Source organism: Hyaena hyaena, unplaced genomic scaffold (assembly GCF_003009895.1).
Source record: "Hyaena hyaena isolate Hyena2069 unplaced genomic scaffold, ASM300989v1 scaffold_910, whole genome shotgun sequence".
NCBI classification, from domain to species: Eukaryota; Metazoa; Chordata; class Mammalia; order Carnivora; family Hyaenidae; genus Hyaena; species Hyaena hyaena.
In genome coordinates, this window is record NW_024081547.1 from 284,993 (window position 1) to 303,677 (window position 18,685).

At 42.2% G+C, this 18,685-nt stretch overlaps 1 protein-coding gene across 2 annotated transcripts in view; it reads right to left on the reverse strand.

The window, feature by feature from the left end:
- PIEZO2 (piezo type mechanosensitive ion channel component 2) overlaps positions 1-18,685 on the reverse strand; it is a 449,780-nt gene that overhangs the window by 24,064 nt on the left and 407,031 nt on the right. Inside the window, exons 40-45 of one of the 2 annotated variants that reach the window (XM_039220834.1) lie at positions 11,617-11,784; positions 8,746-9,150; positions 8,307-8,565; positions 4,790-4,972; positions 3,244-3,496; positions 1,948-2,080 (exon numbers count right to left, since the gene is read on the reverse strand). In XM_039220834.1, the coding sequence (XP_039076765.1) occupies positions 1,948-2,080; positions 3,244-3,496; positions 4,790-4,972; positions 8,307-8,565; positions 8,746-9,150; positions 11,617-11,784 (1,401 nt within the window). The remainder of the gene's footprint in view (positions 1-1,947; positions 2,081-3,243; positions 3,497-4,789; positions 4,973-8,306; positions 8,566-8,745; positions 9,151-11,616; positions 11,785-18,685) is intronic. The other variant, XM_039220835.1, reaches the window with a different exon arrangement.

The following is an 18,685-nucleotide window of genomic DNA, read 5'->3' on the forward strand; positions in this document are numbered from 1 at the left end:
GCTACTTAGTTCTCTGTGTTTTTATTTCATCTACTATAAAACTTGGGTAAGAAAGAAATCTGAGACAGGGCTGGGGTGAGAATTAGATGGGAATACATAATGGTGCTTAGACCTGGAGCCCAACCTGAGCACCCAGGATACATTAGGTAACCCCTGCCCCTCCCCTTTTTGGGTCCTGTGCCTCTCCTGGTTCCCAGGTAGTGCCCTGGGCTTTTGACTGCACCCTGTTCTGTCCAGCCTCTGCTCTGTCTTCCCTGTTTTCTGGGTCCTGCCTTCAATTCAAGGCCATGTTCAGGTTGGATGGCCCTCCTGGTCTCAGAGGCCACATTCAGGGCCAGCCCTGCTGAACCTCTTCCATTCCCATTGCTCGTCTGCTGCCTGTCAAGATCCCTGGCACTTGGGGGAAGGACTCGTGCATTTTGCTGGAGACAAGCTGTGTGATGTTGGACCTCAGTTTCCCCTCTCCAGGATGAGAGTATTTCTCTGAGTCCCTTCCAACTTTGACATCATACACCTCTCTGTTTAGGGGAATTCAGCATGATGATGCTTGGAAATACATACTGAGAATCCTTGAAATTATTTATTCTATTCAAATAGGAAACTGTGTTTATAAATGTAATGGGTATAAAAATGAATCACACTGAAAACTGATTTTTAAAAAATACATCACCTCACACAAAAAGACCAAAAAAAATAACAGGTGTTGGCAAGGATGTGGAGAGAAGGGAACCCTTATGCACTGTTGAAGTTGGCAAGTTGGCGAAGTCAAAATGGAAAACAGTATGAATTATTGTTTAATTCAAAATTAAAAATGGAACTCCAATATGATACAGCAATTCTACTTCTGGGTATTTATCTGAAGGAAATGAAAACACTAACTCTAAACGATCTCTGTATGCCAGGTTCAGTGCAGCATTATTTGTAGTAGCCAAGACCTGGAACCCAAGTCTCCATCAATAGATGAATGGATAAAAAAGTGTGTGTATGTGTGTGCATGTATACAGTGGCATATAATGAAGTATATATATTATTGAGATGAATATATATATGTGTGTATATATATGTGTATATATATATGTGTGTATATATATATGTGTGTATATATATATGTGTGTGTGTATATATATATATATATATATATAGAACAAGTCAGAAAAAGTCAAACAACATACAATCTCACTAATACGTGAAATCTAAAAAAAATCAAAATGAAAAACCCATACTCATTGATAGAGAGAACAAACCGGTGATTGCCAGGAGTGAGCATTGGGCAAAATGGTGAATGAGGTCAAAACATACAAATTTCCAGTTATAAAGTAAGTTAGTCCTGGGTTCACAGCATGGTGACTGCAGTTAATAATCCTGTACTTTACATTTAATTTAAAAAAACCCTTTTTTTAGGTTTATTTATTTTGAGAGACAGAGAGAGCAGAGGAGGGGCAAAGTGACAGGGAGAGAGAGAATCCCAGGCAGGCTCTGTGTTCTCAGCACAGAGTCTGATGTGGGGCTCCAATTCATGAACCGTGAGATCATGACCTGAGCCGAAACCAAGAGTTGGACACTTAACTGACTGAGCCACCCGGGCACCCTGTGGACTTGACATTTCAAAGCTGCTAGGACAGTAAATCTTAAAAGTTCTCATCATAAGAAAAAACTTGTGACTATATGTGGTGATGAATGTTAACTAGACTATTGTAATCATTCCACAACATATACATCTATCGAATCATTATGTTGTATGCCGGAACTTAACATAATTTATACATCAATTACATCTCCATTAAGAACAATACACTAATGGGTCATTTTCTTCTGCCTTAAGCAGATGATGTTTGCGATATGTGAGGTAAGTTTTCTGTTATGCACCCCTGGTTTATATGAAATAATTGATACCAGCTCCCTGGCCCTAAAATAAAACATGCCACCCATATGTCTTCATGCACTTACTTCTTTATGGTAAATGCTTTTGCTTTGATTAAATGTTCTTGAAGCTTTTCCATATAAAATTCCCTTTTGCTTTTCTGCTTGATGCTCAAAACACTGCTTCCTTTTTGACTGCTGTTTCGGGTGCTTGTGCTGCCTAGAGATAGGAAAACAACAACAACAACAACAACAAGATGTGCTGAGTTATGGGTTTGTTGACAGAAACATCACAGAAGTCCCTGGAACCCACACAGCAGAGGATGGCTTGAGCAGATTTCGAGGGTTACTATACACTATGCCTTTAAGAATAGTGACTGAGGATTTGCAATTTGCAGTTTCAACTCTGCCTCCACAGTGAAATGTATTTGGGCTTCTACACCGAACACTGGCTCCTTCTGGGGTTGTTATGTGATCTTTTGTTTTTTTAAGTTTATTTATTTTGGAGAGAGAGAGAGCTCCAGCAGGGGTGGGGCAGAGAAAGAGGGAGAGAGAGAATCCACACTGTCAGTGCAGAGCCTGATGTGGGGCTCAAACCCTCAAGGTTGGAGATCATGGCCTGAACCAAAATCATGAGTTGGAGTAAGTCACCCAGGAACCCTGTTATATGGTTTTTATTCCCGGAAGAAATAGATTGGAAGAACAGTTTTTATAGTGGTAAATGGGGTCCCAGGTTGTGGGTTTTCCAGACTGGGTCCGTGCCCCATGCCTTTTTCATGTCCAGATGAAACACTGTCTGCCTGAAAAGTGTATTCTGAAGATGAATACACAGGTGTTTCAAAAACTTCATGCAGGAGCACTATAAATACAAAAACCCAATTTCTCCAAGAGTGGAAACTGTAGGGCTAATCTATCTGCTGCTGCTACTGCACTATTTTATTAAGAAATTAACTAGCTTAGGGAATAAATAGGTGGTTTTGCTAAAAGTTCCCACTGACTAAATCTATAAATATTTTAAAAATAAATTGTGATTTATAGCATTCTGGACACACCCTGAAATATCTCATATCTCTGGATATGACTTAAAAACTAGCACGTGCCCAGCACTTACTATATGAGGCAGTATGCTGGCCACTTTTCACAATGACCTGAAATCCTTGTGCTGGGGAGGAATCAGACATTTTGAAGAACGATATGGCTGCCCCAGGTCACACAGTTGAGCTACGAACTGAACTTGGGTCTGTCTGATTTCAAAGCACTTTCTTCTCACATCAGCACATCTGTCTCCTTGATAACACCCAGTAAACGCCCTGTCCAAGACCCAGATCCACTGGTACAGAACAACCAGACAACTCAGAGTTTTTCCAGCTATGTGACAGATACCTCTTTTGGACCTATTTGAAGAAAAGCTGGATCTGGGGGATATCTGGGAGCTGCTGCCTGATCGCTTCCTCCGGATGGCCATGGGCTGCTCTGGGAAGGTCACGTGCACCGACTCCGCTGATGCAGCCAGGTTGATGGATTTCAGAGAATCAGAGGAGGCTCTTCTGCCACGACTGAGGGAGAGCTCATCATCTGATTCTTCCTTGTCTGTGCCACTATCTGTGATGTCGTCTTCATCCCATAAGCCGTGGCACTGAGAAAGCATACGGGACAACTCAGACAGCCACTTCAGGTGAGGTAGTATCACATCCCCCACGATTAGAAAGCCAAATATGAAATACAGTGACCATGTTTGGTGACGCTGTATTATATAACTAATGTTTGCTAGAGAGTTTGAATTTAAATGTTCTCACAAAAAAAGAAAAAAAGAAAGGAAAGAAAGAAAGGAAAGAAAGAAAGAAAGAAAGAAAGAAAGAAAGAAAGAAAGAAGGAAAGAGGAAGGAAGGAAGGAAGGAAGGAAGGAAGGAAGGAAGGAAGGAAGGAAGGAAGGAAGGAAGGTAGGTGGGAGGGGGAAGGAGGAAGGGAGGAAGAAAAATAATGAAAAAGAAAATGGATACATATGGGAGGTGATGGGTACTAATGAACTCCATGGTTGGGATCCTTCTACTGTGTCTACATAAAACATATTACCATAATGTATACACTTTAAATATATTACAGTTTTTTGTCATTCATACTGCAGTAGAGCAGAAAAAGGACTAGCAAACCAAGAGACTTGGTTTTTATCTAGCTTATCATCTAGATGTTTATGATGGTCCCAGTAGAGTGTGATGGATTGGTGTAGATGGCATGAGTTTGGCTAACTAATTGATATGGACGCAGATAATGTTTGGCAGATGGAGTAAAGGTGAATTTATAATCATTTGACTGGTTCCTGAGTGAAAGCACTTTCTAGAACATATTTCTCTGTGCTTACAAGTAGCATTTTAAATATCAGTGGGTGAATTTAGCCCCACCGCCCCATGTTCACCAAATATCTATACTTGAATAAGGATGTTGTCTCACGCTGAACATACACAGTAAGTTGTGAATCCTTGCATCACCCATGGCTGGGTCAGGAACAGAGCTGCAAATACTTTACTCAAAAAGTGTTGGCCCACATATGAGACAGAGATTGTGATGCACTCTGTAAAGCCTGCATTTTGCTTCAAAGAAATGGGCAAAAGGGGCTAGTAGGACACATAGAAGAAAGGACAGCAGAAGAGGCTGAGAAAAACCAGGGATCTTGCTGGTGCCAGATGTTACCTGGACAGCAAATCCACCCTACAATGACCTTGCTGCTATTTCTCGAAGCTCCCCAGTGGCCCAATGCCTCCTGAGTGCCCAGACTGCCAGGCTATGCATTTATTCCCCAGGACCTCAAAGAACAAGAAAGTAGATGTCACTCATTGGCCCTTTGGCCTCGTCACCAATCTTAATGTTTGGTTTCTCCAGGAATATCATGGGGGCTACGCTTATCAACATGAGTTGTGTTAACGTGCAGTACCTTCAAAATTGACCGGTGGAAGAAAAGAGCCAGGAGCTGAATGAGATCATAGAGGACATAACCTTCTTTCTTTTCCACTCCTATGATATTAGGTGGGTGAAAAGGTTTATCTTTGTTCAATTCCACGTTCTTGTTCCAGGGAAAGAACCCAAATTGGAAGAAATACTTGACCACAATTGCCACCTACATGCAGATGATGGAAATTAAAAAAAAATTATACCTTTGAAGAATGGTTCTATATGAAAAATAGTGACATAAAAACTAAGAAAAAGATCATTTCACAGTTTTGATGATAAGATCACACACAATGATGTGGAATAATAACATGATCGCTCTCGCATGGACTTTAGACCAAGAACAAAATCTTACTCCCGCCAGTGCCCCCTGACTGCAGGTGCATCAGAGCCGGTCAGGTTACTCACAACCCCTACTTGTGATTTTTTTTTCTATTTTTGAGGAGTTGGCTAATTTATACTGATTTAACAAGGCATTTATATAATTATTCAGCTATTAAAATATGGGAGTGAGGACAGACCTGAACAAAAAGAACTCTTTATTTTACATATTGCTTTAATTTGTAATCTCCCTGAGCATCGCAGGCAGTTTTGATCCCTATTTTCACTTTCCTCTCATCTTTGTTCTCAACATTAAAATTTTTTTTCTAATGTTTTATTTATTTATTTTTTGAGAGAGAGACAGAGAGAGAGACAGAGCATGAGCAGGGGAGGGGTAGAGAAAGAGAGGGAGACACAGATTCAGAAGCAGGCTCCAGGCTCTGAGCTGTCAGCAGGGTCTGATGCGGGGCTCAAACCCACGAACCACGAGATCATGACCTAAGCTGAAGTCAGACAACTAACTGAGCCACCCAGGTGCCCCTGTTCTCACCATTTTATTGCTCTATGGAATTTCTTCTCAAGAAGAAATGAAAGGAAATAAAATAAAAACTTGCCAGTTGTGACTAGTTCAGGGTATAAATGTTGTAGAGAAGTGGTCTGTGACAAAGACACATGAGAAAACAGGCCTCATTTAAACATCCCTCTAACAGCAGTGTCACCAGGGGTTAATTGCAATTCATGCAATTCATCCATAAAACATATTTTTCAAAGTCCTCTTTTGACCTAGAGTCTCACTTCACCTCTCTTCATGTCTCTCTCCTTCATATAGCCAAGCTTCTGCAAAGAACAGTCCTGTGTTTCTTATCGTGCTGAGCGGCACTGCCACATACAGAGACACCAGAGCACACAACTGAAGATCATCTTTGCCTCCTTCCTTCTCACTCACACCCCAACCCGTTTTGGTCACTTACTAACACTTTTCATTTACCCCATTCATCTTCAGGCTTATCGCCATTGGGTCAGTTCACATCCTATGACTTCTCACCCAGACAGTTAAAATAGTTTCCTAGCTGGTCTCCAATGCCTCGACTTCCATTTTGTGTAACCACTTGCTAGAGACAAGTGTGACTGAGTCATGCCTCTGTTCAAATGCTTGCATACCAAGGGGAGAAAGAAAGTCCTGAGCAGACACCCTGTTGACATTCCCAAGAGCCTACAACTGTGTTGTCCACTCATGGCCTGCCTCCCAGCCATGACAAGCCACCTGTCATTCTTGGCACATGCCAGAGTGTCTATGCCTTGCTTGTTCCCTTTGCTTTTTGTCTTTTGATGACCTTACACTCATCCCTTAAGAATCAGTTCTAAGTCGTCTTCCACTGAGAAGATGCTATGATGGCCTCTCTCCGTGCCACCAGGCTGCATGAAGCATAGACACAGTATCCATCTTTCTTGTATGCTCTCTAATGTGGTTTTATTGTATGGCAATTCTTTGTTTACATCATATCTGTCTGCCATATTGCTTTGTGAGCCATAGAGAAACAGAGACAACTTTTTTCTTTTTTTTTAAATGTTTTTTTATTTATTTCTAGGAGAGAGAGAGAGAGAGACAGCGTGAGCAGGGGAGGGTCAGAGAGAGAGGCAGTCACAGACTGAAACAGGCTCCAGGCTCCGAGCTGACTGTCAGCACAGAGCCCGACGTGGGGCTCAAACCCACGAACTGCAAAATCATGACCTGAGCGAAAGTTGGACGCTTAACTGACTAAGCCACCCAAGCGCCCCCAGAGACAACTTTTTAAAATTAAATTTATTGTCCTTTTCTTGTGCCTGGCATAGTTTCTGGGTTTCAGCACATAGTCTAACTTGTAGAGTGAATTAACATCAACTTAATCTTCCATTTTCTCACTTTTGGTGTGACAGAGAAAATGGGGAACCCCAATTTCACTAGGAAGATTTTGTTTTATGATGAAATAACAGATAAGTAGCTCTTGTTCCCTTCTCTAAATTTAATACCTGCTCTTCCTTCACTTCTAGGTTAGAAACTCCCTCGCCTCTGTTACAAAGGTGGTACAGAGAATGGACCCACTCCCCAAAGAGGGGGTTATTTATGTATTGGAATGCAAAGATTTTGTAATGGAAGTAATAGTTAAAAATGATTATTCTGGCAAGATTGTGATGGACAGGCTACTTAGAGTGATAGATAGGTCTTTGGCTTTCCATCTTTTATAAGTATTTAAAAATATTTAAATAATTACTATGGAAGTAAGATACACGATACTTTCCACTGATACTTTTGAGATGCTTTGATAAAAGCTTTGTTTTATTTTACTGTTGAATTACCTGTAAACCTACAAAATCTCTAAAATTTCAATGGACAGCCATCATGAGTTCTATCCTTCAGGAAGTGATTACAGTACCATTGTTAGTGAAAACTTTCCTTTATGAGCCAGGTAAGAAAATTAGCCTTCTTCAAAGATCCCAGAACACAAAGAACTACAATAACCCAAGGCACAAAGTCTATTGTGCCTCCCTTTTCATTCCCAGTTTTATTGTTGTTATGGGAATTTGTGATCTTCTACATATTTAACGGGAAGGATAGAAAAATAGGTTCATATACCTGGGAAGAGCATCTCCTGTCCCGTAATTTATACTTGTGTTATTCAGATTTTTAGGTAGGGCCTTATATGACTTTGTGTTTTTGTGTGTGGGAACTGGCTTTTAGGCTTAAAAATGGGAAATATGCATGTTGTATCAAACTATATTCAAATTGCTTACTGTATTGTTTAATTCAGCATCCATTCACTGGACATCCACTGGCACTAGACACTAATTTCTGCATAAATAACACATTATTTCAGTAGTTAATATCATAGGACCGATGACCAGATTTCAAAAGCCTACCCCATCACCTGTCAGTTGGGTAACCTGGGTCAATTATTTAATCCCACTAAAGCTGCTTCCTTTATATGTTAAATATAATGATATTAGCACCTATCTTGTGTGAGCTGTGACATGGGAAAAGATACAATTGCAAGCACTAAATAACTGTTAGTTAATAGTCATTTGCCTATCTAAGAACATCCATTTACTTGAATGTCCTGTGTGAAACTGTCTGGAAGACAGGGCTGGCCTGCCTAGAGTGAATGCCAGAATCAATTTATTATCAATTCCCACTCAAGGCTCACCTCTGTGTAGACAATGGCCATCATCCAGAATCGTCTGCTGGGCCTGGGGACAGACAGCATGGCCCAGAGGAAGATCAGAATGGGAAGCACAAGGGTGATCATGGAGGCAGAGACCATGTGGTTGAGGATGATCACAAAATAGCACACCATTTCTGAGCGGGCCACCAGAGTGTTGTACATGGCATAGAACAACAGCAGGAACCGAGGCTGGCCAACGTAGAATTTTTCCGACTCTTCCAGTTCATCATCATGGAACATCCTGTTAAAATAGACATGATAATACACTCTCTTCATTTCTCCAAATCACTGACTTCCACTTTGTATGATCCCCCCGGCCCCCGCTCCCCCCAATGTCACCACATTTCTGGTGGAGTCAACCTAACAGCCTACTGGAGAAAGAAATGTGTGCACAAGTGTCTATTATAGATAGTGCTCTTACTTGTTCAGCAGCAGCTCGCTGGCTGTCAGCTCGTGAGTCAGGGGCGGTAAGATGCTGGACTCGAGCCTGTCCGAGCGGCTCTCGTCGGGGCTCACGGCCATGTGGCTCTGGCCTGCAGAGTCGTCCCGCGAGCCGAAGGACAGGCGCTCGAAGCTGACCGCCTTGCTGTAGGACGGAGGGGCCTCCACGTCCCCCTCCTCGGTGGAGTACTGCGGCAGCTCGGCGTCTGGGGTGAGGCCGGCCTCCGAGGCCTCCGAGGCCTCCTCCGGCCCCAAGTCCGCGGCCTCCTCCCCTCCCCTGTCGGCGTCACCTGCCGCCGCCTCGTCGTCCTGCTCGGCCTCCACCTCCGCTATGGTTTCCGTGGTCCCCTGGCGCGAGTACAGCATGGTGCACTGCGTGGGCTCGCTGTCGGGAGAGAGGGACCGCACACACCTCGCTCTTAGCCTCCTCCCGATACTTGGGACACCTTCCCAGCACTCCCCAGTACAAACGTCAGAGCGCTCGAGAAAATTAATACCCCATTCCCACCCCCGGCCCCCACATCCCATCCGCCTGTTTTGTTCCTTCAGGATATTCACGTCTGGTCTGCAGAGACTGCAAACAGCAGCCTCAAAACGCAAAAGTCCACAGTGCACACCACGGTTGAGAACCTGAGCAAGTCACATGACGTGGCTCAGACGTTGCTAAACCCACCTATGCACAGAAGCTGTCTAAGTGTATCAAAATTCACAGCCATGGGTTTGTGTTTATTTCCAAATGGAGACATAGTTAGCACAGCATACCTGCCATTATAAAGGAGGGTGCCTACGGAGACAGGAAGCCTTGCCAGTTGGGGTCTGTGGGTGGTGGCCAGGAGGTCCTCTACTCCCAGTTCTACATAATGGGTCCACCCCTACCCATAAGGGGAGGATAGGAATGACAAAATATTGGCTAAATTAAACAACTGCATTGCTTTATGGAAAAATGGCTTATTTCTTGGATATCTGTTCCTCCTCCCTATTTTTCCATCTTTCACCATTTTCTTACTGGTCATCTTTCCGGTTCCCAACCATCCTCCACTGAGTTCTTTGTGTCGCACATGGGAAGGCCTGCCGTTTTGTCCTCCCCAGTGTTACGGACTCTTGGCTGCAGGCTGCACCCCCGGGGTGTACCCCTGCTCTCTCTCTTCCCAATGACTGCAACTGATCTTTGCTCCTTGCTCCCCGGGGAGTCTTCATTCTCCCTAAGCTTCCCTACTTATCTTCACTCTCTAGTTTTGGCAACCTGGCCATCTCTCTTGTACCTCTCCTTCTCTCGTCCTTTATCTCCTAACTTTCCCTGCCAGGTTTGTGTAGGAGGCTTAGGAAATGAAAACACAGCAGTGAAATTCATGGCCTGCCTGTTTTTATGGTCTACCCCAGCCCCTGAAGGGGAGAAGGGCAAAAATGTTCTGGAGATGTGGGATCAGGTGGATAGAGGACCATACTATGTTAGACTCTGAATTTGTACTGTTATCTGAACCGTATATAGTGAGCAGCTCGGGTCCATAAACACGGAGACTCTTAAATATACAGATTGTAGCCACTTTTCTTGCCATAGACGCTAGCAGATATGTCAGTAAGTGAGTGGATGGATGGATGGGTGGACAGATGAATAGGCCTTGGCAGATCCATTCATGACATCCCAAGACTGAGGAACATTTGTGTGAGCCCTTGGTGCCCACTTGTGTGTTTATGTTCCCAGGACCTTGGCCTTCGGTACGGACATTGCATAGAAAGCTCTTGGAATGCCAAAGCAAACTGGATATTTTTCTAGGACTTACCTCCTAGGAAGGCCATGAAATTGATCACCCCAGGCAATTTTCAGAGCAGTGGAGCCAACCCCACATCAAGTCTAACCTCCAGTTGGACTCTAACCAATTACAAGTGTGTTCTTTATGGTTTTGGATCAGGTCTGGCCCTGAAAGGAGTCAGCGAGTCCTGGTACCTTCAGGACTCAACCAAGTGCAATGGAAGAGCATGTGCCTGCCAGAGGGCATCTCAAATGGCCAAGGCATTGCCATCAGTGCCAGGCTCCAGCATACTGCAGCACTGTATTAAGATTCACAGCTGCCAACAAAAATAAGTTAACACCCCTCTGATTTACCACTCTGCATGGTCAAAACTGCAATTTGTTTTGGATCGGGTTATTTTTCTGGTGTCAGGAGAAGCACAATGTAGCTGATGTTTCCATGCCCCTGTGGACCATGTAAAAAGGCAATTCCAAAAAGAGCATTGGGACTGACTGTAAATAATTTCATTTCTAAATGAGCATTGTCTTATGGAAGGACTTAATGAGAAAACTCAAGCCCACAGCAATAAGTTACAGTCTGCAAAGTTCATATAGTCTACTGCAGAATAATATTCTTTCCAAAAGCCAATGGTAAAATATATTCTAACTTTTACAGATTTAGTCTTATCCACTAGAAACAACTCCATGTGGCAGATTTTTATTTTTATTTTATCATTGCATGTCTCTTTTGATGAAATTATGAGAAAAAGTCTTCTACCGTTCCTGACCCATTCAATCAAGGAGGAAGCATGCTTATTTCTTTACTCCTGGGAACTGGAAAATACTTACAAAAGGGAGGACAATGTTTATAACAAGGACTTTTTAAGAAACTCCTAACAGACAAAAACCAAAGAGCAGTTAGTTTAATAGAATGCTGTCCTGGGAGTGACCAGTTATGTCCCAGAATGAGCGGCGGTTATGCTTTTGGTTAGTCATGCAAATTCTCAAAATAAAAATAAAAAAAATAGAACCAAACGTACATCATAAGAACTTATACTTGCAATGACATGAAGGGGGAAAAGTGATAACATGATGGAAAAAAAGCATGCACGAGTTAAGCACCTTGATGCTAAACTGCCACTGTCAGCTGATGAGGAGGACATATCCATGCTGAACATTTTACGAAGCCTAGGTCGAGCACGCTCACTTGTTTTAGGAACAGTTTCTGGTCCATCTAAATCATCAAGGGTAGACTGCCTTGAGAACAGCATGGTTGCTTCAGTGTAGCAGCTAGCAGCGCAAACAGTTACAGAGACACAGTGTTAAAACAGCAGTGGTACATCAGTTTACACATGGATCAATTGACCAACACACGGCCATGCAGCAAACCACACACGACACCGATACTACTGACAAGGAGCACCACAGCGGGCCTCAAGGATGGGGAAGGACCCGTTTGGCCAAACGAGAAAACATAGCGGTACTAGGTTTTTATAAAAATATATCGGCTGGCGATAAATCATGAAATGTCACTCTCTGGGTGGGACAGGGAAACAGAATAATTACAAGTCCCAATAGTTCTTTCGCAGAGCAGAATTCATACTTCATAACTTTGTAGCTGAGGGTTTTTTTTTTCTTTTTAATTACAGAAGATATGTTTTATTTGGAGCTCCCAATCCTGAGTTCATTGAAAGCATTTGGTAACCAAATGGCTTAAGCAGAAATACCTGCTTGTGTAATGTTTATACAGAACATTTCATTAAAAAAAACCAAACATAATAGTCTCCAAGATGAGAGAGGGAGGGAGGCTCAGAAATGACCACGACAAACTGAATTATCCACCCCATTTTTTGAATGGTATTCAGTTAAGCCAAACTAGATGCCTTGCGTGTGGAAGAGATGCTGGTTTGATATGCAACCAGATATAAACCAACATCAGGGAAAAAAAAAGAAAGAAAGAAAATGGTACAAAGAAAACAACAGAGGAAGTCTAGCAATGGCAGGGTCATTTTGTCTGTTAACTTCTCATTTTGCCTAACGAATTTTTTCATTAAAAAAAGATCACGTTTTCGGTCTTGGCAGATGTTATCAGGGTGAGAACCCATGGGCTAAAATCCTCATTTCTCGTTACCCCACGGAGCAACACTGGGGGGAGGGAATGCTGGTTGATTCAGACCTGAGGACTGCATGAGCACAGCTGAAGGAGAAGAAGCAGATAGAGTGGGCAGAATTTCAGTGCTGACATACAGTTTAACCCAAAGGGGGACAGGCACCCCAAAGACCCTATGCAGGAGACTACCGGAATGAAGCATCTTCCAACCTGAGCACTAATGACTTGGCTGACCCAGGAAGGCAGGACTTTGTGACTGATACTGGACAGCTGATCCCCTGGGTGAACATCATCATCATGTGAGCAACTGAGGCCTACTGTGTGCCCAGCCCGCACAGCCAGATGTGCTCAGTCAGCCACTGTGATGCAGCAATGGAAACCATTCTGGAAGTGACAATGTCCAGGGCTCAGGGAGTAGGGACATTTGAGCCACTCACTCTCGGAACCAGTTAAAGGGCTTTTCAGTTTCCAAGAGCTGTAGCACAAGCCCAGGAGTGCTCCATGGGGCCATCTTGTGGTGCATGGAACATGGTGTACGTGTGGTCAAGATGCAGGGCAGTGACAGAGGTGAGTGAGGGGGCGACCAAATGGTGCCTAATAAGGCCATAGGGACTGAGTTTTTAAAAAGGCCCTAACTCCTCTAGATGTCACCAAATCCTTTACACAGTGAGGAGATGAGGTCAAGATCAAGTAGAAACGAACTGGCCAAGTGCAGGGAGGGCTGGGTTCAAGTCCCCACACTCACATGAATGGTCTATGGGAGTTTAGAGAAATTCATTCTCCTCTCTGAGGTCTCTTTATTTATTTATTTATTTTTTTAAAGAATCAGAAGAGGTTTCATTATGATGAAAATAACTACAGATGTTATTGCTTATTTGATAAAGTTGTCCAATAGAAATTTTTGACTTTGAGTTTAAAGAATTGATAACATTTATCAATTTATTCTCTCTCATTTATAAGATGAGGGAATGGATCTTTGAATTTAATTTTCTGGTTTTAGGGGTGCACCCTTACAGCTTTTTAGGGGTTTGCAGGCAAAAAGACTCTGTGTGCCCTCCCCTGTGGCCCTGCTCAGATTTTCTGCATAGGAACCACTGTTCTAATCCTGAAGTCTGATTCATCTTGTTAATTCCTAGGTCCACTGTCGCAGCAGCTGACCCTCAGACCCCACACCATCCCACTCAGTCTGGTTATGTGAAGTGTGACCATTCTGTTGTCCAATCCAGGGCACTTTTAAAGGTGAAAGGGAAGATTAGGTGTTTTCTGATAACAGGCCCAGATGACAAAGCCTAAAGGGACAGTTGCTGTCACCTCACTGATCAGCCCAGGCTTCGAGCCACCCTGGGGCACATAGCAGCCTTTTAGGTGACACATTTCAAGGGATGACCACTCCTTTGGTATCCAGGAATGCTCTTTAGAATATCTTCTAATGTTTCTTGTAGCAATTTAAAATAATTTATTTTCTGGGAAGGTAGGTGATATCGGATTTCACAAAGCCACCATTTTACATCTGGCTTTGAAGGAAATCATGAGTTTTGCAATAAGTCAAGGGAATACAAAGTCATTTGTTAGGTTTTCATCCCAATTCCATCTGCAGTATGCCCAAAGGTGAAAACAGGTGACGTGGAAGCCAGAGCAGGAGTGTGGCAGGTGCGACGGCTCCATCCAGGCTGAGTCCTTTGCACAGAGGGCGGGGCCATGTGCAGCCCCCGTGGGAGATGATGCTAGACCCTGCCTAAGGACACACGTGTCTCAGAGTGACTGTCCATTCGGAATCCCTTCTAGGGAAGATATCTGCCGTCCTAGCAATCAGCATGGCTTCCAGCAGACTTCAGTGTAGACCAATTTTGTCTGCAGATTGGCTAGTTTCCTAAAGCAAAAACTACAAGGGGAAGCCAGCCACTAAGAAAAGGGCAGGTATGTTAACTCATTTATTAACAACATAATGAACCCTACCGCACCTCTCCTTTCTTTAGCTTGAAATAAAAAGTAAAAAAATACATTAGGAACTAATTTTAGTTCACTTTTTTTTTTTAATTTTAGAGAGAGAGCAAGTGGGGAGAGGGACAGAGGCAGAGAGAGAGAGAGAGAGAGAGAGAGGAATCTCCACTCTCAGCTCAGAGCCCAACATGGGGCTGGATCCCACGACCCTAGCATCATGACCTGAGCCGAAATCAAAAGACGGATGTTTAAGCAACTCAGCCACCCAGACACCCCAGAAACTAATTTTAAAAGTAGTTGTCTTCTTCTAGTAAATTTATTCACTGATCATTTTTAAGTTTGGGGGATATTTTGACAGTCTTTGTTAAAAAGCAATGAATGGATTTAAATAACTCCTACCTCATGGTTTTAAATCATGGGTAAGGTTTTACATCTATAATTTTGGGTGCGATTTAAAGGTAGTTACTTGATTTTATTTTAATCAACCTCCTTCTTTTTTTATTCCTCTTATGTTGTGATTTATAATATTAAGTTAATTTCTTAATTGGGCATGTTGTCAATTATTATGCAGGTAAAAGTTACTAATATAGGAATTAGATATGTTTATTTTATGGATAACTTGTTTTCAATCCATTCTCTAATACTCTGATTTGTTTGATTTAGAGTTTGGTTCTTGAGCAGCTATTTTCAAGCCAGGTCAGAAGGGCTGTAAAACCCTTGAAAATTATTTATGAGTACTTTTCCCCTTTGGGAGATAGTATGTAGCTCCATGAAATTTCAAAAGAGGTTCATGAAAAATAATGTTACCAATTACTATTAGTGTCATTGAAAATGAATGAGGGAAAGTTTTTGCATCCATTCGCCTTTCTATTTGCCAAGCTAAGGGATCCAGGTAACAACAACAGCATCAACAACAGCCCCCTCTGGATTATGAAACAAGGCAAGGGAAGAGGTTAAATAAACTTCATTTGAAAAAGATATTATAAGTCCCATTATGGGCAACATGGTTTCTTTTGGAGAACAGATGCAAACAGCCACGTTATATACTCTGTGTGTATGTAAGTCTATTCTTTGCTGTGTGGGAGGAAATCATCACAGTTGAATATGAACATGACTCTCTGTTCAGTTAACCAGAGCTGGCTGAAGACTTTTATTCTGGAATGCAGATAAGGGAAACCAGTTTTTGTCAGACCCAGTCTATACCACTGAGTGGCACCTTCTGAAGCCAAATGCAGCGGGACATTTGTACACGGTATGTAATAACTCACTCACTCACTAAGATGTATTCTGGAAATGTACAACATCCTACCATTTTCCTCCTTTTTTTGAAAACCGGTTGATTGGTCATGAATGGGTTATAGAGTGGGTGGATCTGGAAACGGAGTGATCCCCGGGACCTTCATTCCTTCATTCACCCCTGCCACAAGGAAGTAGCATCTGTCGGCATTTTGAATATTCACTACCTTCAAACAAACCTTGCCTCCCCTGGCCCCACCGCGGACATATTTGTACACATCCCCCTGCAGTCTTTATTTATTATTATGGGAATAGCTACCACAGAGTAACGTGGGATATGTAAGAGCCTGAGTAGAAGGTAGACAAAAATAGATTTTCAGTTTTCCCATCAAAATGAGTCAAAGAGAAAATAATTCTGTTTAAATTACTGATTTATAGGTAATAAATCAGTTACCCATAACAAAAAACTGTAACAGAAAACTGTTACAACAAGAACAAATTTAAGAAAGTTGGCAGCTTCCAAACAGGCCAATTATTATAATTTGCAGAAAATGAAAATAAAATAGAAACCATAATGATTTTTTGTCTCAGCGGAGTCTGTCCAAAGAGAATGAAGCTCCACTTTCAAAAATGCTGATTGTGGGGCACTTTCAGGAAGGCACACAAGGGGGCGCTGTCAGCACTTGCCAATCAAAGGACAAGAAAACTAAATTTTCACGTTGTAACTTTGCTATACTAATGGTTTTGGAATTTACTGATTGAGAAATGTGTGTATACTTGGGTAGAAAGAGAATGAGAAAATTTTATTAGCATGCCCACTGTTCTAACAATCAAATATTTTATTCTAGAAATTAAAAGCATCTTGAAAAGGATCTCAATTAGCAAATAAATGTTTTGACCTTGAAACTTTTTTTAATTAAAAAAAAATTTAATGTTTATTCTTGAGAGAGAGAGAGAGAAATGTTTATTCCTGTGTGAGCAGTCAGCACAGAGCCTGACGAGAGGCCTTAACTCACAAGCCATGAGATCATGACCTGAGCCGAAGTTGGATGCTCAACCGACCGAGCCACCCAGGTACCCCTTGACTTTGAAACTCTTAAGAGTTTCTGTCCTGAGTGTCTCTTCTCACAAAAATCTACAACAGCTGAAATATTATGTTTCTTTAGACATAATGAGCAAAGATTATTCCCAAATTAAAGGAAAAATCTAATGCCTTTTATTATCCCTCAAAGGACTTTAGAAGAATCAATACCTATTTGGGGGGCAGGAAGGGATATATCCAAGCAGAATTTTATCTGTACAAATTTCACATTTAAACCAATATATGCATAAATACTTATATTTTTGTAACTAATAAAAATGAGGTTTTAGCATACATTCTATTTTAAAATCTGACTTTTTACTCAATGCAATGAATATCTTTCCATACCAATATATATAGATCTGTATTAACAGGTAGTTATTGGGTTGCAAAGGAAGAGGTATGTGGAGCTCAAATACAGCAATCCAGCAACAATTAAGCATAGCTCTTCAAGGTAAAACATTTTTTTACCCATCTCTCCCCATTCAAGTTGCAATTTCAACTTGACGTTATATATTTTGGATGTGGTATCGATAAAATAGTCTCAGTTCCCTCCTCTATTTCATGTTAACATAGTCAGTATTTGAGGAGGGCAGAGTTTCTACTAAGCCTCTGGTGTCTTGCATGGCGTATGAAGTGGAACTGAAGGTTTTCTAAGAGCTTCTAAGTCAGCAGGGACGTGGGGCGTGTCTGCCACCCTTACCACAACAGGAATCCCAACCCAGGATTCTATGGATAATCCTATGGGTAGGTCTTTCTTCCCAGACTCAAACTACCTAGAGATGGCTTATCTTTATGTGTCTATGTTAGAATTGAGCTCAGGACCTGGCATGGAATAGGTGCTTTTAAACATGTTTAATGAAAGCAACACATGTCCTCAGTGATCATGTTCTTTACCTATGAAGATATATGCAAGGTATGATTCATCCAGCCTAGCTGATCATCCTAGCCATGTCAGGACTTCTGATCTAGCTCAGAAACTAGCTCTGTGCCATTAGCAGCAGCTGTCTAGAATACTGAAGCAGAGAATGGGGAGTCTCTACTGGGATAGGCAGTAAGAAAGGTCAGTTCTCAAAGGTGGCTTGGAACGGAGAAAGAGGCCATGAGAGGCGGTGTACCATGGCAGTTGAGAGATCAGGCTCTGAGTGGAACCATATGGTTTTGGATCCCAGCTCTGCTTTAAAATACTTCCTAGCTGTATGGCTTTGGGTATGTTACTTAACCTCTCTGTAAGTGAACTTCGTATTCTGGAAAATGGGGATGGTAAGAGTATGCATCTTGTAGGGTCTTGGAAAGATACCGTGAGTAGCGTTGGCCCGTGCGTGGCAGGTGAGGGTCCGTGTTGTGAGACAATGCATGTGATGACACAGGCCAGGGAATATGGAAGCTGACAGAATCACTTCTTGAATTTTTATTATGAACCACAAAGTAACAATTCTGAAAGGAAAAGGTCAAAGATAGCAACAGATGATAGAAAATTCTAGTATAGAAGATACTCGATGGGGCAGCAGTTTTCAAAGGAATTAAAGACACAGCCCTTGACACAGTCATTTTGTGATCGGGAAGGCTTATTCTTACTTGCCTCCAGCTTGGACATCTCTAGCCTTTGCCACTGCGTCATACCAGTATTTTTTTTTTTTAATGTTTATTTTTGAGAGAGAGAGAGAGCACAAGTGGGGGAAGGCAGAGAGTGAGAGAGACACAGAATCCAAAGCAGGCTTCAGACTCTGAGCTGTCAGCTTAGAGCCTGATATGGGGCTCGAACTCACAAACCATGAGATCATGACCTGAGCTGAAGTCAAACGCTTAACCGACTAGCCACC